Genomic DNA, 22,804 nt, shown 5'->3' with positions numbered 1-22,804 from the left:
TTGCTCAGCAAGTTATGGACAAAAATAACCACAACTCATTGGCCATACAAGCGAGTAGACAGCATCATCAAACTTACTTTCTTATGTCTCTACTCTATTTTCTTATTAGGTCTATTCTTGCTTTCGCCCTGCAAGCAAGAATGTTGAGGCCACCATTTTTATTATAGACCACTCTAGTAGTATTCATAGAAGTCTTTGTTTTAACCCAATGAAACCATCTTTAGAAATGACAATTTATTACAAATTGTTTATTTGTTTCCTTGCCATTTGTTGCTTAGCCATCTTCCTCGCGTAGTTCACCCTTTTGAGCTTATCCATATAGTAATCCAGATTCGGTAGAACTGCAGAGTACTTCTTGGCTTTCCTTTCCTTGTGGTCCTGGCAGTACTGATACCACCAGGGTAGGACTAAGTAGAGCCGGCCTGGGTCTAGATTCAGTTGGGCACAGAGTTCGCTGTTCGGGATCCTGAATTTGGGGACGTCTCGGGATCTCAAATTGGGGGGGAGGCGAAGATCTGCTAAGTTTCGGCCTTCTCTAGCTGGGGTCAGGGAGCGCCTCATCGAGCCGTAGGTTGGTAAACTCGTCACCAGAACGATAGATAGAACCTGAAATTAATACATTGAGTTAATGGGAATTCTGACATAAATAGGACACAATGAAATAGAGCTTAAATTATTGCAAAATTATACATATTACTATTCCTCAAATCAAAATAATTCTTACGAACAAAAACTTCATATCTTCAAACTGAGAATGCAAAGTAACACTAATAGCTAGTATTTGATAAGAATGTTTAATGTCCCAGAAATATAAAGTGCAAATTAATATTTTTTATGGTTATAACAATTTATAGCTTCTAATAATTGAAACAATACAAATGCTTACACCTATAATTATTATGCATTCGCATTATTTTTGTTTTACATTTTTTCACAGTGGCATTTTATTACTTCTACTACTTTTACGCCAAAATGAGCAAACTGTTTTTTTTTGTTTACAAAATTCTCTTGCTTGACATCGAAATCGAGTTATCTACATTGTAGTTGTACCCATACAGTGCCGGACAATGTAACTGTCATTTAACCAACAATGTAAACAACGATAGCTCTACCAATGTGGCCACTGCATCGCTTACTTTTTACAACCAAATTGCTTTAGTTAAATTAGTCAACTTTCCGGGCCCCAGGCGTTACACTTGGCTTGAAAAAGTGTCGTCCCTTATTTAACATGTCTAGACATTTTTTACTTAAGGAAAGCACTTAGCAGTAATTTCCGTTAAATTAACCTTAATAAGACACGCCTTCGAATGACGGTTTTGAAGCAAATCAAAAAAACCTTGTAAGAACCATTCGCTTAGACATTTTATCCCTCGTTTTTGCATTCTCATTCTAATGCAATTTTTTTGTAATTGAAACATGAAATTATGCGCCATATTCGACGAATAGTAATTCTATTTCAATTCAATATTATCAGTTTACCAATTTTTAGGTACCTAAGTATAAAACATTTTGAGTTATGAGATTTTAAAGAACTTTCTCTACTGAAAAACAGGCACTAAATTCCATTTTCATTAAAAAAAAACAATTCGTTTTCATTCTCTACTGGAAAACGCTTTTGCATTGTAGTTGTAGTGGGTTATTTTTTTGCTCGCAAGTGTTACTATCTAGGCTAGGAAATAACTTACTTGCGGTTCGCTGACGCCCCTTTACCCGACTGCGCATCAATGTGGGTTATGTCTTTTGTTCTCATTAGCATCCATTATTATAATGAGAGACCATTGATACAGCTCTATGACTCACTCTGAATAAATAGTCGCATTGTTGTAAAGCCTAGGAAAGCGTGAAGCACTGGTTGCACGAGATCTGGACTTTTTGTGTCGGATATTGGATTAAAAATATGCAAAATTCCAGAAAACAAAGTTTATCTTATTTAAAAAAAATACCAAAAGTCGATCTAGTGTACGTGCTAGCCCCTGAAAAAGTACCTACTCTACAGATTTTTATTTTTTTATGAAAGGGACTGAAATCTCTTCTACGATCTTAGAAAGAAAGAAATGTTTATTTGGCACCAAATCATGTGATACTCATTTAATATCTCAATAATTTATCTGTGGAATATGATAAGGCTATTACTGTTTTTATTTTTTAACTTCACATGTGCTTTTCTTTCCTTAAAAAAACAACAGATATAACTTACACCTAACTCTAAAACTTAATAATAAAAGCTGTTGGCACCGAATTGGTTTCTACTCAATAAAGGCACAATTTAAGCACAATGTAACTTAAAATAGATCCTTTATTGTCAACCAAAAACATAAACTGGATAGTAATAATAGTACAAAGGATAAATGAGCGGGTATGCGTACACGGGTGGTGGTACACAGCAAGGTTTTTCGGTTTTCTCTTCGCTACTGCTGCTGTCTTTCTTAGTTGTCTTGTCATCATCTGTATCTGACTCACCAAAGGCTTTCCAGCACAATATCATCAATAGCAAACACCGTGTTACATCTGGAAATTACAAAATGTCTATGAAAAGCATACATTTATATTATTAGATTTTTTTGCCACCTATAAACAAAATTCGTAAAATACCACATTATTTAGCTTGATTGGTTATATGCCATTGTCTGCACAATGAACATAATGTTTATAAATAAAAAAAATATTTAGGTATTTACTTTTTAAACCCATTTTCCCCAGATTTTTGATGTATTTAATGTTATTGGACTCAATGCATTATTACAATAAAACACTTAAATAAAATAGCCACGTAAATATCGTCTGTTCAACAGAATAATAACATTACATTTTTACGTTCTTATCAAATTTCTTGGGCGTCCATTAAACAATAAATTACCTGTTGAGTAATGGGCTTTTAACATCAATTCATTACCAATACTAAGCCCCTATTTTCCTAGCGTTAAATGAAAAAGAAATTGATTTTCCGATCAATCTTTGAGTGAAAATACTTAGGTACCTATTTTAATTAAGTCAGTAAATATTTGCATCATCGTACGGGACTATTCCCACCTCTCTTTCCCACCGCTACAACTCCTGTGTTGCCAGTATCTACAGCTTGACCGCCAATAAAAACCCAATCAGTGAAGGTCAAGTTTGTCCCGGGAGAAAGTTAGGCTGTCATTGAACCTGCAACGAAATTCATCAGAAGAACATAGGAGGAGCTGGAAGTTAAGGTTGCATCATGATACTTATAATTTTTTAAATTATATGTATAGAACTCGGCGCAGTGCGAAAATCATGGTTCAATAAAAATAACACTTTCGTGGCACACTGTGCCTTCGCAATAGGTTATTATAGGCACCTACATTGTAGGTACCAAACGTGGAACTATTAGTTAATTAACTTTTAAATGAATTAATTTGTACATTTTGTAATGTATTGTATCAAATAAACCTTTATTCATTTGAAAAGCTGCGTAGGTAGAGTATGACTAGTCTTGCCATTTCTTAACAAAAACCAAGAACCGAACGATGAATGAGTGAATGAAAGTTAAATCCAATTTTAAATTATAACTTTATTTTTTTAGCAATTCATTAAGTAACATGTAAAGTGATATTTATCATAATGGATTAATAAAAATACATTATTATTCATACTAAGATATAGAGCATAATGTTAAATTAAAATTCACACTTGATTATTAAAATTTGCATAGACTCCTTACATCATAACTCAACGACTTACTTTCGGCATCTACTTATCATGGAAAATAATATTCCATGATAGGTAGATGCATACACTTGATTTTTTTCGAAAGAATGTAACATTTGCTGAATAAAAACTACCTTACCACTGACTTCCCTAACAACCGATCTCATAAACAGCTATCAATACGTTCTCCTACGTCACGTCATATTGCTTCATAAATACAGAATCATATGATTTTGTATTAACCCAAAGAATAATCAGAATACCAATCGTCATTCTGCGCATTCATAATGGCAGTCCTATTAAAGAGGTTACAACACATTTGTAATGCATAAACCATGATATTTCCGCGAAATTAATGCATACAGAGCAGAAAATTGCTCACGATCATTGATATTACTCTCGTAAGGCTGTACGGGCGGTCGATCTTTGCTTCGAAAAAAAATACGATCATTGTTGGCACGACGCGCATGCTCCGCGCGCGTCTTCCCGCGCTTTTTGGCGCCATTAAATTAAAAAAGTTTGCGTAACTTTTTAACGATAAAAAGTATCACCAAAAAGTTTCGTAGCTGAATTTTAATTATGACAAAATAAAGTGACGGTTGAGTACTTGGTGGATAAATGGTTTTGCCTAATGATGGGTGACAGTGATAGTGTAAGTGCAGTCAGGAGTCGCAGGACATTGAGCCTGGTTTACGGCGTGTATGCGGGCCTGATTGCGTGTTTTGTGCCATTAGTTATATGTAATCCAGGTAACGACGTTTTTATTACAAAATAGATAAGTTTTGTTTTGTACTTTTTTCTATAGGGAGAATGATCTCTTTTTTCTGCTTGTTATACTGGGTGGCGCAAAAGTAAAGACCCTATTTGGTTCAGCTATAACACTTTTTCTAAATTAGAAAACTNACTGGGTGGCGCAAAAGTAAAGACCCTATTTGGTTCAGCTATAACATTTTTTCTAAATTAGAAAACTAGATTTAGGTTTTTTTAAATGTATATTTGTGCCATTAAATTTCGTACCATTAGGATTTAAAGATGATGTCTTTTAAATGGTGACCTCCAGAGTTGATACACATTTGAGCCCTATTTATGACATTTTGCATAACTTGCCGTAACACTTCCTGCGATATGTTCGTTATTTCTTGACGAATGTTTTCTTTTAGAGCTGCGAGAGTCTGTGGCTTGTTCACATACACCCGAGATTTCAAAAAACCCCAAAGAAAGAAGTCTGGGCTGGTCAGATCGGGTGATCTTGCAGGCCAAGGCAAATCGCCAAAACGAGAGATAACTCGACCTGGAAAAGCGTCCGTAAGAACATTGACACAATTATTCCACGTTCTTGGGGAGTAAAACGGTCCATGTTTATTTTCAGTGTATTTTACATTTGTTCACTACACAATTTTCAACAAAAAAATGACAGAAAATGTCATATAAAAAAAAAAAGTATTTTCTTTAGTGCCAGTACTTTTGCGCCACCCAGTATAATCTACACTAATATTATAAAGAGGAAAACTTTGTTTGTTTGTTTGGTTGTAATGAATAGGCTCAAAAACTACCGGACCGTTTTTAAAAATTCTTTTACCATTCGGAAGCTACATTATCCACGAGTAACATAGGCTAAATTTTATTTTGGAAAAAAATAGGGTTCCGTAAAATATGTAGATAATGTAGTTCACGCGCGAGAAGCCGCGGGTAGAAAGCTAGTGTATAATAATGAAAGTCAAACGACCAGCTAATTTCCCCGATTTGCATTAATTTGTTGAATTTTTAACCGACTTCAAAAAAGGAGGAGGTTCTCAATTCGAGACATTCGAGTGTTAAGTTTTTTGTTACTAACAATGATAATACCTATTTTACCATATAATAGTCCCCATTGTAATATCTAGCTAGTTGCACTAAAAGGTTTACAAGTCTGTTGTACCTTCCGTACCTTCATAAAAAGTTTGTTCTTTCAGTAAGTTTTTTTGCATACGTGCAATATTACCTAGCCATCTCTACATTTTCATTGTGCTCGTTTCTAGTCTACCTAGAAACCAAAATATCTATAATTTTAGTAAGGCGTGGGAAAATTTATCATTGAGACGGAGTGTAAAAGGAATCTGCTTGGGCCCGCAACGGAACGCTGTGCCCAATAATCAGACTATCGAATGCACAATGCATTTCCGAGGCGATCATTCGATTGTCTTTGTTTCTGTTGGCTATGTAACTATTAAGTAATCTCTAATAATGTTACTTTTAGCATTTTTAATTTGAGTAAAGTAAAATTAGAAAAATCGATTACTCACCTCAGCTAGGAGTTGAACTCACTACTCTCATTTGCCTATTTGCCTGAGAGCTCTGTCCACTAAGCTACGAAGAATAAACCTGGTTCTGATCTATTTTTATAAGTAGGCATTCATGAAACTTAATATTATTAACAAACTAAAAAAGTATTATTTTATAATTCCCCTTATCATAGTGGACGGCCTACTATACAGGTCCGTATCCTGAATCCGTATCGTAGTATGAATCCTCGAATTAACAAAACCTTCTGTGAGGTCACCTTCGTAATGAGACCTCATAATAATGTTTGTGAATACGGGCGATAGTTGGCATAATTTGTTCCCTTCCATTACAATATTATTCAATGAAACAAATGTGTAACTTCCTATCAATAAAATAAGACAAATGGGTATCAATAATGACACGTTCTCAACATAGAGAATGCAGAATTTCCATCACTTTATGCAAATGGCCATAAGTGTTATAATAACCCATATATGTATGCACTGCGCATTATTCACGGCCTTATTGACCCTGTTCTATCTCAGTAAGTGGTTCCTGGTCCTATGTTTGCATTTTAAAAACAAGCATAAATACTACTTTATAGTTAATAGTTTTTATGGTCATCAATGTCTTTCTGGTACATGCCATAAAACTAGCTGTGCCCGTGACTTCATTTTCATTAACTTTAACCTTTCCTGAAAAAGTCGCAGGATAAAAATACACCCTTGATTTTAAGCCTAGCCCCCCAGACCACAGACTTTTAATTGGCTGATAGTTGTGCCCGATTCTAATTTGTATGAATATAATGTGTGTAAAGTATGGAGCCTACAAGTTTGCTCGTAGGTATACATTGGCGAAAAGCTACCAGCACTCTCTAAATATGTACATAAATTTTGTCTGCACATTTAAAATACTTACCTTGCAAAAACCGAACTCTGGTAATTTCGGCTGGAGATAAAAAAAAATGTATGAAGAATCGGCCGATACCAAATCGGTGTAAATGTGCGCACTTTCATACTCGTCCAAACTGATTTACAGGCCGACCAAAAGTCTGTGGTCTGCGCTTAGGCTAAGTATGTCTATCAAAAGGTCACATTATTAATAACAATACTCGTCAACTTCATTCATCCAAAAATCCTTTCATTGACGAAATATGTATGGAAGCAACATCGTAATAATGGTCAAAACGTATGTCACCTTTTCATACAATCATTCCACCTCGATGATAAGGTATGGATGTTCTGTTTTTGTCTAGTCAATTTATCCCTTTATCTGATGTTGCGTTAACCCTACAAGGCTCAATTTTTTTTTAGTGCGCGACAAAAATATATTGGTTGTAATTAGTGATGAGAAGATAGGAAAAACTTATAAAAATAAAAATAAAATCATATTTTACTGAAAAATCAACTTTTTATTTTAGTTCCACATACGGTACCCTGAGCCTTAACTATAATTTTTGGTATTAATAATTAAAATTATTATTCTTAATAAAATGAAATAACTATTATCTATTTAACTTTTTTATATATTACAATTTATAATAAACATAATCATATGAATAATATCATAAATTTGTTATTTTTTATTGATGAAAAGATCTAAAACAATAATTAGTTATAATATTTATTTAGGAAAAGTTCTACGTGACATTTGAGATAAGAGCGTTTTACTTTGCAACCGGGATATTTGCATCGTTGTCTTTTTTCACCCCAAATAGGAAATGCTCAAACCAATCACGTCTGACATCACGAGGAGGTAGTATTGATGTACTTGGCTCCATGTCACCCAAAGGGCGATGGACCGTGCTATACTCGGAGTTTCCCTGCGTGATCGAATCAGAAATGAGGAGATCCGTAGGAGAACCAGAGTGACTGACATAGCCCGCAGAATCGCTAAATTCAAGTGGCAGTGCGCGGGGCACATAGCTCGTAGAGCTGATGGCCACTGGGGCAGGAAAGTTCTTGAGTGGCGACCATGAGCCGGTAGACGAAGCGTGGGTAGCCTCCCACTAGGTGGACCGACGATCTGGTGAAATAAATAAATAAATAAATAAATCTTTGGACAATTTCACACAGCGCCAGCTAGCCCCAAAGTAAGCAACTTAATGCTTGTGTTATGGGTGCTAGCTTAACGGATATACTACTTATATACTTTTTTTTTAAATACATAAATATTATACATATTGATGTGAAGGTCGCGGGAGGTACCTGGATACGAGCGGCACAGGACCGGTCTTCGTGGAAATTCTTGGGGGAGGTCTTTGTCCAGTAGTGTAGTCCAGAGTGTAAAAAGTTTTGGATGGACTGATTTTTTTCGATGTCATCATCACTTCCACATCACTCCCAGAATGAATATTTAAGAAACCCTCAATTTCTCAATTACGCAATCTTCTTAGCGACATTATCTGCAATAAAATCAAAATATTCATATGGTAAGTTTTCGTAAGTACGTAAGTAAAAACGGATACTAAAGCTCAACGTACCGTATGTGGAACTACAATAAAAATGTGATTTACTAATACGTTTACTATTGTAATAAAAAATACAACTTACCTCTGCAAAATATACACTTCTTTATAACACAGAGTATTTTTTTTGTAATCAAAACTGTTCAATAACTATTTTTTATTTATTTTTGAATTCAGTCAAACGACTAACTTGTCACTTTCATTCAAATTTCACACTTAGTGCACTACAACCAAAACACGAACGACATCTTTAGGTAAAACTTCGTATTACTACACTGCTAAATGTCATTAGCTTCTAATAAGATGCAAAAGATGTCGCTACTAATAGTTTTATAGCTATAGGAACGATTAAAGTCGGTGTTCCACAAATGGAACTGGGTGCCTTGTAGGGTTAAACCATGTCCCTATTTTGAACTTTATGCAAATGACAGAAAGTTCCATATCTCTAGATTACATTTTGCTATTCAATGCTAAGGTCAAAGGGTATTTTGTTTTTTGGAAAATATTGGTCCTAATTCACTAAAACGATACTTGTTTGCTTACAAGTTGCCAAAATTCCATAATACTTCTGATAGGTCGCTATCGTGGTCCACTACGTGTCAATATAAATGACGTCACTAACCTTGACCCTTGATGTTACTTATGTATGTACAGCACCTTAGACTATACATTTCTGTTGGTACAGGTGCTTTATTCCAAACAAATAAAGCGTCAAAGATTGCTGTCATTTGTAGATACTTCAATAATCACCAATCCACTGAATACTCAGTGCCCACTTATCGAACAGGTGTCTTATTGTTTTCCAAACTAATATTACATACATATAAACAAAAGTAGCTCAGTCTGTCTGTTTATTGAGTTCTAAGTACTGAACTAATTTTGATACGTTTTAGCATAAAGACGAGTCCCGAACATGTTTCAGAAAACTATTTTACCATTGGAGTTAACATAGAAACGTTTAAATCAGTTGAAGTCATAAAAAATTTAATTCTATCCATCATTTCTCATGATAATACAAAAACAAATTAATAGAAATCAAAGTGTAAGATGATGTTCTACGTGACAGGTGATCATTTAAAAAAATTGTGCAAAGCTGCGGTCAAAAGCTAGTTTCAAAAATTCTTGACTCTACAACTCGAGGTACCGGTGTAAAGGTCACGCTATCCATCAACAGTGAATCATCGCCACGAGAATTCTGCCTCTTGTGTTAAAGATCCAGTTTCTTGCCCTTTTCATTACCGATGGGTTTAATCTTGACCCCAATATCGGAAAGCGCAGATTTTGACAGGTTCTGTTAAAGCTGTTTACCTATTCATTAGGCAATAATAAATTAAGGCGCAACTACACTGTTCAAAACTTTTTTAGGTTTAGTACCGAGAGATTTTCAAATGCGTTGGTAAAATAGTTATTGTCATCAGCTTATTATTGTCCTAGGTACAAAATTGTTTTACACGCCTATGAAGAAAATCCCATTTTTTCAGCTCATAAAAAGTACGTAATCGGTGGTATCAAATGCCCTATTGTGTTTTGTTTTTAAAAGGCTAAAGTGTAAACAGATCATGGTTTTTATTAAATCAACGTTTTTCACTTGTTCAACGGCACTTTCACTGGGCACACCAAACTATTCAAATATTATGATCGAGATTGATTCAGGGCTAATGCGCTGTTATTGATAGAAATTGCCGAATCATTGGGCTTCACTTTCTATCGACAGAGTTTGAAATGCGCTAGCGCAAGCAAACGTAGTACTTACAAGTACGTACATACCTAATATCTAAGTATACTGATCTTATAAGAAGGTAAAGCTTCCTTGTCTTGGCTCATATTAATGTAAACATTAACTATAGAACTCGAGAATTTTAACATGTTTTATTATGTCATTTTGATTGCATCAAATAGGACTAGAACCCAAAACTTTGTCGAGAGGCTGCTCTGATCCAAAAACGAATCTTAATAAAAAGTAGGGTGATTTAAAAATAACTCCTATTACGAAAAGGGCTTCAATGAACGATTATCACAGCAGCACGTAACCCACAAAATACTTTCACTGACGCAAGCCGAAACCAAACCCGAAAGGTAAGAGTAAACCGAGGTCAAGTTGACCAGAACACTTCAAAATAACGAACTTAACACTTACTTCGCATTTACAAACTTCCCTAGATCTTCCTGAGCTCATAGTTACTATAATAGTTAGACTTCAAGGACCACCTAGGAGTCTAACATAGCTCTATAGCGGTCGGCAACCTTTTGGCAGGCAATGGCCACAAGGTAGCAAAATAAACTGAAGGCACTTGTGATATTAGTACATAAGAAGCGTGCGTACTTTTTAATTAATTTTTTTATTTGCTCATTCACAGGCCGCAAGTAAGACACCCGCATGCGGGTTTAATTCAAATAAAGAAAAAAAAATCATTTTATTTGCTCAGTATAAACTGCAAAGGAAAGTAGTACGAGATGATCCCCTTAAGCGGGAATCGCTGTAAAATACATATTTTTCAAGGTAAACCAAAAATAAAGACGATTACTACTAGTATATTTATCTATCCAACTTTCCTTATACTCAAAACCAGAAATTAATTAAGGTTTCATTAAAATATTTCATTTTTTGCAAAACCTTACAAAGTGATCATCTTGTACACCCCTGTAGGTAAGATGATCCCCCAGGTAGGGGTAAGATGATCCCTATGATTCTGTTCTATGATCTATTCTTTTCTGGTTATATTCCTTTCGGAGTACCTAATTATGCGAATAAATCGTTAAAAAGTTAGAAAAGAAAAACATTTACGAATTAAATAACGAAAATAACTGATTCTTTCTTAGTACCTGCTAAAAAGTGTTTAAATAATTAAAACGCTTTTTGGCTGGAGCTGTGTTGAATATATCACAAATAAAATCACCTGCTTCATCACCCTCTACCCCAGCACATGCTTTATGGCCCCATTTTCCACATGCATAACATTTTATCCATCCTTCACCCTTGGTATCGCTTGAAAACTTTTCTGTTCAGTACAGCCACTCAGTATCATCTCCTTCAGACTCAGGTGAGTTATATGAAGTTCTCTTTCTTTTATTTCACTTCCCTTTACCTACTCCATTGACTTTTTTGTTTTAATTCCCAGGGATCATCTCGTACATATAGGAAGGGATCATCTTGACCCAAGTCCCACTTTTTGTTAAATATTTGCTAAAATAATCTACAAGTACGCGGCTACGTTTTTATGGCCAAAATATTAAAATTAAACATAATAGAAAGCCTAACGACAACAGTAATTACATTTAACATTGTTTGAATAAAAGTAACATAAGCTCAAAGTCATGCTATTTTAGATCAGAAGTACACAATTTTTCTTTTTTCTCGTCAAATTCGATGTATCGCTCACGCCTCCATTACGATTTGACTGAGGCGGGGATGTGTCCAGAGCTATGTTTTACCAGTGAAAGAAACTAAATGACGTTAGTGGTTTCAGCACAATCGCGAAAGATCATCTTACCCCAGGGGATCAACTCGTACTACTTTCCCCTACATATAAAATAAATAAACAGTATAAAATGCCGCTACCAACCGGGCAACATGGAAAGCATTGGGGGAGGCCTATGTTCAGCAGTGGACGTCCTATGGCTGAGATGATGATGATGATGATGATGATGATGATGATGATGATGATGATGATGAAACTGCAAATAAGTTACTTATTCACACAAAGTTTTACAGTCTCCCGTCTCTGAGTTGAACCTAGGGCGTTTCGATCGAAGAGTATAACTCTCTAACCACTGGACCACTAAGTTTACCTTGCCATTTTAGTCGTTAGGTTCGCTAGTCATTTCAAATAAATGAGACCTTAACCTTTAAGAAGTGGCTATCAACATTTCGAAGTATTGCGAACTTGCGACTATCCAAATCCAATAGTCCATTAGGCATGTTAACATTACATTCTTTTAATTATTTCAAGTAATGAAAAATATATCTAAGAATGTAAAATATACCTACCTTTCCTCAGTGCCTCGTTATGAGTCTGAAGAAAGAGTTGTTTGAAATAATTTTGAATTTTCCGGGAACAAACTTTTGTGGGTTTCAACTTAGAAATAGAAGTACCTTCCTACCTATGTTTGGAATTCATTGTGTAAGTTTTGGCCAACCCCAACAAATTCACACCTTTTTTGTTGTACCAACACCTTTTATTGCACTTTATATGGTTTCTTTTGTTTTACCAAACAACGCGAACAAGGTTTCAAAAAGGTTTTTGTAAGAAGAACCTCTTCATGGTAAACCCGAAAACAATTGCCAGAAACAATTTATAAAACAAAAATAATTGAAGACTACGAGCTATTGGCTCTGTGCACGATTACAGCGCCAACTAGCGTCCACAACTTTGTGGGCTCTGTCACATTGACATTTAGGTCGTATATTTGTGAAAAAATATCGAAATGAAAAAATAACAAATATTTTCGACTAATAAATTGTTGTGATACCACGATTTGGGTGGAAAAAAGGTTTTGAAATCATTTTGGTCATTCAAATCAAATGAGGTAAGTCCAAAAAGTGTGTTTAATTTTGATTGTGTCAGGGTTTGTTTACTTCATTTATAGTTGTAGTTTTACAGTAAAACAAAAAGAAAAAGCTACTTTAACGGTTTCATTATATAACAGTAAATATATTTAAATGTTCCTGTATCGCTAGTAATAAATTAAATATCGTTTTCAGATCGAAATGAGTATTGTTTTGAAGACCTGGTTTGTGAGTGTTACAATATCAAATTCCAACCACAAACCGTATTTAAAGGAAAGTTGTTGGTATTGGCTGGACAAGTCCGAGATGTAGAAGAATTAAGAACAAAACAAGGGCAGAGTTCAATAATTCACGCTCTCATCATAAGGCAAACATCTGTGCACAACAACTACTGTGACTCATTTTTGTACTACCAAGTTGTATAGTCTAGTTATTTCCAAATTGTAAACGGCTATTAAACCAGCCCTATCGAAATACAGTCCACTCTTTTATTTAAGTTCCCAGTAGGACCCTTTTCATGCGATTAATTAATGATATTTTATTTTATTTTATTTTATTTAATAAGTACACATACAGGTTACAGTCATTTACATATCAAAATACATAAACAAAATGAACACTGTCTAGACTCCAACCTACAAGTAGCGTACATTTAAGTTACGATGATTTCATTTACGTTGCACAATTATTAATAAACACATACAAAATGCTCAAATACACAACCCTATAAACTGTGTTAAAAAAGAAAAAAGGAAAAAGTTATCAATTATTTTTTGTATTATTATCAATATTTATATTTAAAACTGTGTCAATGCTTCTGCGAAACGAGTGTAATTTTTGTTGAAATATATCAAATTCCGGATTCTCTAACGCCATGTCATTATAAAGTCTGCGCATCCTAACCAGGGGATTAAAATGTATTATGTAGAATCGCTTTGCCATTGACAGATACATCTGATGACAGAGCTTACATTATTTCTACTTTTGACCACCATGAACGCTGCGATAGATTATGTTACCCCCACCTAGTACTTCGCACCCAGCGAATATGTACAGTTCGCGAGGCCTAAACTGAGCTTGGCATTTGTGCCAGAAAATGTTTGTGTGACTTTTGGTGATCATCACTCACACAATTAATGCAAACCTCGTGACTTGTACATCTAAGGTTTGGTTTTTTCATACCATTTTTTAATAACTTCTAGGCAAAAAAGTAGACTAGTTTAGAATGTAGACTAGGCTGGTTTTTGTAAATCATGGACGTCCTTTGCGAACAAGTTACGAAATACAATCGGCAATTCTGGCCTTAACATGTTGCTCAAAGCTTCGAATGGTAACAATAATAGATTTTGATGGGTCCGTTGCGACAGCTGCAGCCTGGTATTATCATATTGCTGATCATGTGGTCCGGCCCACATGGCTTAAATATGTCGTATTTCTGACATTAGGTTTCTCAATCACTTTACAACACGCAATTGTTAAAGTTAAGTGAGTCAAAAGGCATCGTTGAGACGAAACTTACCACATTTTTGTTCATTTCTTCTGATCTAAGGTGGTCCTCCTCTCTCCTCATATCCTAATTTTATGTACATAATGGATGTAATAAAAAATTGAGTATTGAATATTTCTCATTGCCTGCGCTTTATTTCAAAACTCATCAAAATTCTCATCCTACGACCTATATCGTAAATATTTGATTAATTAACACAAACTTGACCTTGTAACACATCCTAAGCTTTTCGTTAGATCTATTTAACCTGGTGTGGACACAGCACTATACATCAAACATCTTGAATTTGGTGGACTTGCTACCAGCAGAATGTCAAGGTAAAGAGCAATCGGGTTTGGAAACAACATTTTAATATATTTCGCATTATAGTTATGAAATCTGCCGTTGCCAATGACCTCAAGTGATTAAAGATTTTTTACACGTTTTGAATATTTTACAACTCTACCAATATTACCAGATAAGTATCTGCTGCTGATGGTAGAGTTCTTATAAGTATATCTATAGGTACCTAAATCACATTATCTTCTTAACAAAGTGAGAGAGTATTTTTTGTCGGACAATAAAGTGGACCAACACTGAGAACAAGTACAAGAAACTCACGCCCGTATTCACAAACATTACTATGAGGTCTCACAGTGCGCGTGAACGCACAGGGTGACACACGAACCAATCACAGAGCTCTATTCAACGCTGTGCGTTCGATTTGCTGCTCCACTTAAGCAAGCATCGTTTGTGAATGCGGGCGTCAGTCAGAGCATTCACAAACGATGACAATATTTTAATAACCATTAATGCGAGAGTTTGTTATTATGTTGTGTACTTACCTAGTTACAAAAAACTTTTTAATACTGATATCTAAAATATCTCACCTGCATACCAAATACAGTTCCTATTATGCAATTAATACAATAATTTTACAACCAATGTTATTAAAACTCAAACGATTTCTTAACAACCTTATCAAAGATAGGCCATCAAAGAAAGATGTGTAATAGACATTTTACGACGTCTACCAATTACGAGAAATACAATTAAATGTTTTAAAACGGCCTTGTTGAAAGGAATCACACTCAAATTTGGTAATTAATATGGCTATTTCACTATCACTTATTTAGCCTTGGGGAAGACGCAATGATGAAATAAGAGCCCAAATGCCGAGAGAATTGGTAAATCTTGACGAATATTACCGCACATTGTTTATTAAGCTGATAACAATCATTGTAGACACCGCCTTAGCTTCTCGAAATGTAGAGTTGAAGGGGTAATGGACAGACCACATTATTCTCAAAACTGACAAATGTTGGGGAAGAATAAGGCTCTATAGGATCTAGTCAGAGCATACATCCTACTTCCTACTCCTACTATAAATAATAATATTATACGTATATGCGAAAGTTTGGATGTCATGATGTCTGGATGTTTGTTACTCTTTCACGCAAAAACTACGAAATGGATTTTGATGAAACTTTACAGTATTATTGTTTATAACCCAGATTAACATAATATAGGCTATAATTTATGACAATCTGTGACAAACTAAATTTCACGCGGGTGAAGCCGCGGGCAATAGAGTTTTAGAAATGCCACATTTCTGCGACATTTTATGGAGAAAGCTTAAGTCTAGTTTCGTTGCGGCTCCAATGACAGTTAACTTTCCCCCGGGACGAAATTGACCTTCACTGGTTGGGTTTTTATTGGCGGTCAAGTTGTAGATCCTAGCTACACAGGAGTTGCAGCGGTGGGAACGAGAGGTGTGAATAGTCCCGTTTATATGTCTAGTTGTGGACTTCTATCTAATCCACAGTGTTACAGATCACACAGTGTTCTTTATTCTATTTAGGGTACTTTTTTACAAAAACCACAAAGGTAGGTAAGTTTTGTAGTTCACGCCATAAACTTGTCAGTCTTGCAAATGAATGGTATCGAGCTTTATTTGTTTAAAATTGCCAAAAAGTTCTAAAGTGTGTATTGTTAGATTAAAGACATTTCCCATACATAAAACTCCACTCTAGTAACCTTGGTGTGGTTGCTAACAAAATGTGATGTCACGTTTTGTTGTAACTGTATTTCTCACAATTAAAACACAAAATCAGTATTAAGAGGCATTAAAAGCCTTGTAGTCAACACGCAGTTCAACTGATGCAGTTTGTACTGTTTGTCGTAAACACGCAACGTTTATTTGCTATGATGATGTTTTTATTGTATGATATTGTGATAAGTATGTCATTATTACCTAGTTACCGCATCTCGTGAGCTATTGTTGTTAATTGCGCGAATATTAATGTAACAACGAACGTCCACATTTATAATAGGAATGGTCCTAATCACAGGTCCTAACCATCACGCCAAGTACGAGTACTTTAACTCAAGTCCTTACCGGTCACGGCTATCACCGGCAATACTTACACCGATTCAAGATAGTCGCGACTAGAGATGTGCCGCTGAGAAAGTTCTCGTTCCCGGCAATATTCCCAGTGAGAATATTCTCGAGAACCGAGAACGCTCCCGGGAATATTCTCAGTGTTCTCGACAGAATGCATTTAGTTTTAATTTTAATTTTGTTGTTTATATGTGATATTATCTGTAATGAAAATATCGTAAAGCTTCCCAAAGGCTGCCCAGCCGAGCTGGATTCGATGATTGACTTTTTTTTCGAAGTTGGACCTACCTAACTGGACTGTTTGTCCCAGGTATACATTATTGTCAACAACCTCGAGTGTAGAGTCTCCAACTTATAGAGGAGTGGGTGCAACACGGTCTTTAGACATGATTTTTAAATCTTGTCCATGTTCATTTTGAGACCCACTTGTTAAGAGACTGTTGAGGCCATCGAGCATTGTGCCTAGATCTTCCACGATCTCAGCCATGACTACGATATCGTCTGATGCCTGGGTGATGTACTCGCCGTTGATATTTATGCTGAATCCGCTCCAACCGTCTCCCTGTCTCACCCNGCCCATGTGGGTCTCGAAGGGAATGAAGCAGCAGACGAAGCTGCGAAAAGTGCTGCAACTTCTCACCAATCACTCGACTTCGCGAAATTCCCAATCAGCCATGTCAAACGACTCTCACGCGAAGCTAATAGGCTTTGTAGCGAAGAACGTTACACTTCTTCTACTACAGGAGTGCGCACTAGAACTTGGCTTCCAAGCCTGGACAGTGTAACAAAACTATATGCAATAGTGAAACAATCGTTCCACTTAACTCAAGTCCTTACCGGTCACGGCTATCACCGGCAATACTTACACCGGTTCAAAATAGTCGCGACCGATAAGTGCAATTGTGACCCCAATACTGTCCAGGACATTGACCAACTCCTTAAAGTATGCCCAAGATATGCCCGGCAAAGGGAGACACACATAGCCTTGTGTAACCATTTAGATGTGTCTCCATTTGACATACCTGAAATGACAACCAGGGAATTAGCTATTAAGTCTTTCGTGGAATATTGTAAATACATTGTAAATAGTCTGAAGGAATATAATGGTACTTAGTTAATAATAAGTTAATATGAAAGGGAAAAAGAAAAAAAAATTAAAACGGAAAAAAAAATACATATAAAAAAAACAAAAAAAATACATATATAACATTAAAAACAAAAAAAAATATAAACACAAAAATGTATAAAAAAATAAACATTGTATATAACTATCATCATCATCATCATTTTTGTAAATATTATTGACTCACGTTACTTTTACAGTTTGCTCGTACAAAATAGCGAGAAACTATTCCACTCTCTCTCAAAAAAAAAAAACCTATTTAAGAAAGTCAACATCTACATTTATCTCTAATTATCTGGTAATAAACTACCAGACTAAAAAAATAAAAATAAACGGTAGTTATTTGCTATAAATCTAGTAATTAATAAATAAGTTTAATTATCTTTAATACATACGTAAACATTTGTACTCAGCTAGATTCGAACCCGCAACCATTGTCGGCGTTGTGTGGTTAACCTTATATTCTTTTGGTGAAAACCACATGGCAACACTTATAGGTATCACTGATCATTTTCCATTACCTATTCCAAACAAACGCAAAACAGAATGAACGTTGATAGAAAATAGGTAATTTTAATAATAGTGTAGGAACATCCTGTTCTAATAATATAGAATAGTGTTAATAGCTAGGCTAACTTGCTAACCATGTAAAAGCCATTGTGTCCCATACATTTCTCGGTCGGGCGAGCTCATTGTCGACGACATGCAAATATCGTATCATTTGAATGGGCGTGTATGAGCAAAGTGAATGATGTCTATTGAATTAGCTTTGCACGATGTAGTGCGTGAAAGGGTTTTATCAATTAGGACATCTACTCGTATTTAAAGGCTCCTGTGATAGGCATTATTGGAAGACCTTAATTAAAGATACGAATATAAGACAACAAACAAAACTGTCTTTATAATTCATTATAATGAACGAAAATGTTGTCTATTTATTGACATGTTTGTTGAAGACTTTGGTTTGACTCCTGACAAAGTTAGCGAAATATGTTATATTGCAAAACAAATAAAAACTCTCAGAGTGGATGTTAAGTAGGAAAAGGTCCATATTTAAAAAATGTAAGCATATTCTTCCGTTACCGTTATCTCAGGCATGGTCGCAACAGCATTGCAACACCCCCATTGTTTCTGAACCTTATCTTTATTTAAACAAATTCTGTATTAATAATCAATAATCTCAGACAATTTTTGTTCCAGATGGATTCAGACCCTTATCTTACGATACTATATTCAACAATACAAACTATGCTCAACTACAGCATAATTCAAGGCCATATAGCTTACCAGTACCACCAGTTTCCAAAGTAGACCGTAAGAACCACACCTATAGCTTAGAAGAAGACTCTAGAGGGAACGAATTAGAGATCGACTATGATTTTAGCGAAAAAGATGAGGGAGGACCTCTCCTGGTGGGATATGCAAGAGATCCTTTCAGATATTCGATACCGGAGAAGGACTTTTTGAGAGGTGTTAGGTAAGTTTTTAAACTTGTTAATAATACATACTTAGTTTTTAAACTTGTTAATAATACCTACATACTTATTTGCGTTTGATAATCTTATTCTAATATTGTATAGTCAGCACTTTTTAAACAGATACCTAAGATACAGGCAATAAATTTTGCTTAGTTTAGGTATCATTAATTACTTTCGCACACTAACCTTAATTTTATTGAAACCAAACTTGTACGTGTTTAGGCTAAGTTTTTATTTATACAGTAATAAATTTATTCTTATTCTTATAGACTTCTAGGTAGAAGAACACTCGTGACGGATTCAATTTCGTAATTGCTTCTTCTATTTTTGTACAAAATCACTTCGTCACTTGAAGATACCATAAGACATTGAATTTGTCACGAATGTTACTGTGTCCACTACTACATTCACATTTCAAGCCTTATCCTCCCTCAAGCATTAAAGTCCAAATTGTTTGGATAATAAATCTTAAATACCACAATCTTACAAAAGGTCGTTTCATCTACGAAGACGCGCCCCACCAATTTGAGTTTCCAAGCGTCATTATTGTAGGATAATTTAGCGTATACCGATAACACTCCAACATTAGCGGAAGAATGGTGGGGCGCGTCTTCGTGGATAAAACGATCTATGTATACACTACATTTTTATTAAAGTCTTATCCTGAGACCTCAATCATTAAGTCCAAATAGTTTGCTAATAAATCGTAAATACCACAGTCTTACAACCTTAATTATTTTGCAAACAAGTCATTACCACCGATGGTAATAACTATAACCTTGGTTCCTTCACAGATACATGAGTCCCCAAACCATATCCTCGTCCTCTGGCTCCGAGAACAGAGGCAAGCGAGGGGTGCTGGAGCTGTACAACATGATCTACTGCGCCACCGGCTGCGAGCCCCTGGCCTACAAGGGCTACGGCTGCTACTGCGGCTTCCTGGGCTCGGGCCGGCCCACTGATGGGATCGACAGGTAGCTAGAGTCCACCTTCATAGGTACACGAGTCCCCAGACCATATCTATCCTCGTCCTCTAGCTCCGAAACTTTCAAAATGCACTTTTTCAAGTAAAAAAAGTCAATGTAACTGGAGCAGGTATAAAATCTTGTTAAAAGAATAGAGTTTGTTTCAAGCTGCCAGAAACACACGCGGGTCTCTTCAATTAAGAATTTTCAATTCTCCCCGCCGTCACCACACGGCCCATTGTGCATTGACTTGGTTTAATTTCTTCCGGGCCTTTTCAAGGCGAGAACTAATAGGCACTTACAGGGCAGATATGCACCATCCTAGACTGCATCTCACTTAACATCAGGTGCGATTGTGGTCAAATGCCTTGTCATGCAGAAAAAAAATACGTGACTTCATTGAAACATTACTTAATCAGGATTTCTTTTTTACTTCAACAGATGCTGCAAGCAGCACGACCGCTGCTACGAGAACATGTTCTGCCCAGTCTTCTCGGTCTACTTCCAGCCTTACTACTGGAAGTGCTACCACGGGGAACCTCTCTGCGCCTTAGAGAACTATGAGAGCCAGCACGGCTTCATAAACGCGTGCGCAGCGCGACTGTGCGAGTGCGACAGAGAATTTGCTATGTGCGTGCGCCGATACGCTTGTCCAAGGAAGCGGGCGTTGTGTAGATCCTCACCTTTGAGGCTGCTACAGAACCTGCTTATGTTTAGGTGACAGTGTTTAAAGTAGGTAGCAGTTTTTCAAAATCGAAAAAGGAACATGAGGATGCTTGCTATCGATTTGTCGTGTGGCAAAAGTAATAAGAGTCAAATCAAATCCTACTGGTAAATATGCCAATATCATTAGCATATTATTATCTACTAGGACTTTAGCTCTCCACCTTAGTACTTAAGTACTTAATGTGTAAGTATTTGTAAAGTAAAGCAATTCGTTCAAATAGAGTGGAAGTGGTAGGTAACTGCCACTATTTTTAACCAACGTGACGTTACACTGATAAGGTAAGGACACTACTACGGCCGGTTCACACATGTCTCCGTTTTACTGTTCCGTTTTATCGTGTACGTTTTTTTTCGTCGATGGCGTATGTAGTTGTATGAGCGACTTCACACATGACACAGTATTCTGTATACAGTGATAGGTACATACATCGACGAAAAAAAACGTACACGATAAAACGGAACATAGTAATACGGAGACATGTGTGAACCGGCCGTTAATCCTAAATTGATTACGCCTATTTGTCTGTTTTGTCGGGTTAGTCCCAACGGCCCCGGTGGATCTGCCCCGTCAACGGGGTGGATGGGAAAAAGTGTTTCAACGACCCCGGTAGTCATAGTCTTAGCTATACTCTATAGCTATGACTACCGGGGTCGTTGAAACACCTTTTCCCATCCACCCCGTTGACGGGGCAGATCCACCGGGGTCGTTGGGACTAACCCGTTTTGTCTAAATGCCACGCGACAACCGAAAGTTTAGTATAAAAATAAGGGCTCATTAACTACTTGCGCCGGCGCTGACGAACTGTGATATTTAAATTGTTTCGTGAGAAACTTATCAGCTCGGAACAAGTAGGCCTAGTGTAAACTACGTAAATAAATTAGACCCTATTCCCATTCCATAAGGTCTAAAAAGTAAAGGAATTTCCAACTTTTGGGTCTTACGTAACTGACCACGCAATAAGATTTTTACATTAAGTAACCAAAACCAATGTAAATATCATTTAAGTCATTTAAGTTACAAATAAAGTACTTTTATGTGTTACGTATTTTTGTTGTGCGAACCTACATGCGAAGGGAATCAAGCTTTTATATAAACGTACTCGTGCTCTAGCAGGTCACCCTACCTTCAGAACCATAGAGCCTATCTGGCAAATAGTAGTATTGATTATGAAAATCAATACACTTTGAAATTTGTAACTGTCTACCTTCATAAACCTGATGCCTACCACTTTACTTATCAGACTAAACAGCCAAATATCTTCGTATCCCAAAATTCATTTTCTCGATAAGCTTACAAAACCTTCGTATATTGTTTAGTAAGGATTTGGGCCGCCCATTCAGTCAGTTGGACTGGAAAGATGCTTGTCGATGATAGAGATACAAAATTTCGAAACAATGACTATGGCGTAGCATTTAGGTCTTTGTTTCTCGACTGAGATGATGACCAAGAGTGAGTTCGTCTATTTTCAATAAAATACGACGAAATTTTGTTCTTAGGCAGTACTAAAGAGTAAGCAGGCGACAGAGGCCCTAACAGTACGTAGTCCTAACAATAAGAACGCGCGGGGCTAAAATTGGTTGAAAAAGGGAAGAATTGGTCTAAAAATAAGGAAAGAGAGCTTTTGACGCGACTGGAATGGCTGCCGAAGATATATATGATAGACATAATGTTCCGTAAACGAACTAAAGTCGCTGACATAGCCCAACGGATTAGCAA

The 22,804-nt window shown here is 36.1% G+C and overlaps 2 protein-coding genes across 2 annotated transcripts; one reads left to right on the top strand and one right to left on the bottom strand.

Moving 5' to 3' along the window:
• Positions 1 to 237: 237 nt before the first annotated feature.
• Positions 238 to 739, bottom strand: LOC114362931 (uncharacterized). Its single transcript, XM_028318517.1, has 2 exons — positions 725 to 739; positions 238 to 606 (listed from the first exon to the last, which is right to left on the bottom strand). Exons 1-2 carry the CDS (start codon positions 737 to 739, stop codon positions 238 to 240), a joined length of 384 nt encoding a protein of 127 aa, XP_028174318.1.
• A 3,351-nt stretch (positions 740 to 4,090) lies between these two features.
• On the top strand, positions 4,091 to 21,385 carry LOC114362987 (uncharacterized). The gene is made up of 4 exons (XM_028318574.1): positions 4,091 to 4,421; positions 19,119 to 19,395; positions 20,191 to 20,370; positions 20,803 to 21,385. Exons 1-4 carry the CDS (start codon positions 4,304 to 4,306, stop codon positions 21,080 to 21,082), a joined length of 855 nt encoding a protein of 284 aa, XP_028174375.1. The 5' UTR covers positions 4,091 to 4,303; the 3' UTR covers positions 21,083 to 21,385.
• The last annotated feature ends 1,419 nt before the right edge of the window (positions 21,386 to 22,804 follow it).

Source organism: Ostrinia furnacalis, unplaced genomic scaffold (assembly GCF_004193835.3).
Source record: "Ostrinia furnacalis isolate ACB-3 unplaced genomic scaffold, ASM419383v2 OfSCF6932, whole genome shotgun sequence".
NCBI lineage: Eukaryota > Metazoa > Arthropoda > Insecta > Lepidoptera > Crambidae > Ostrinia > Ostrinia furnacalis.
The sequence above is the reverse complement of the archived record's forward strand: the minus strand, read 5'-3'. Positions and strand labels throughout refer to the sequence as shown.

Excerpts from the sequence above, each read along its gene's own strand:
- LOC114362987 (XM_028318574.1), top strand. The coding sequence starts at position 4,304 with ATGATGGGTGACAGTGATAGTGTAAGTGCAGTCAGGAGTCGCAGGACA. Across the intron at positions 4,422-19,118 it reads ATTAGTTATATGTAATCCAG|ATGGATTCAGACCCTTATCT; the intron begins GTAACGACGTTT and ends TTTTTGTTCCAG. Across the intron at positions 20,371-20,802 it reads CCCACTGATGGGATCGACAG|ATGCTGCAAGCAGCACGACC; the intron begins GTAGCTAGAGTC and ends TTACTTCAACAG.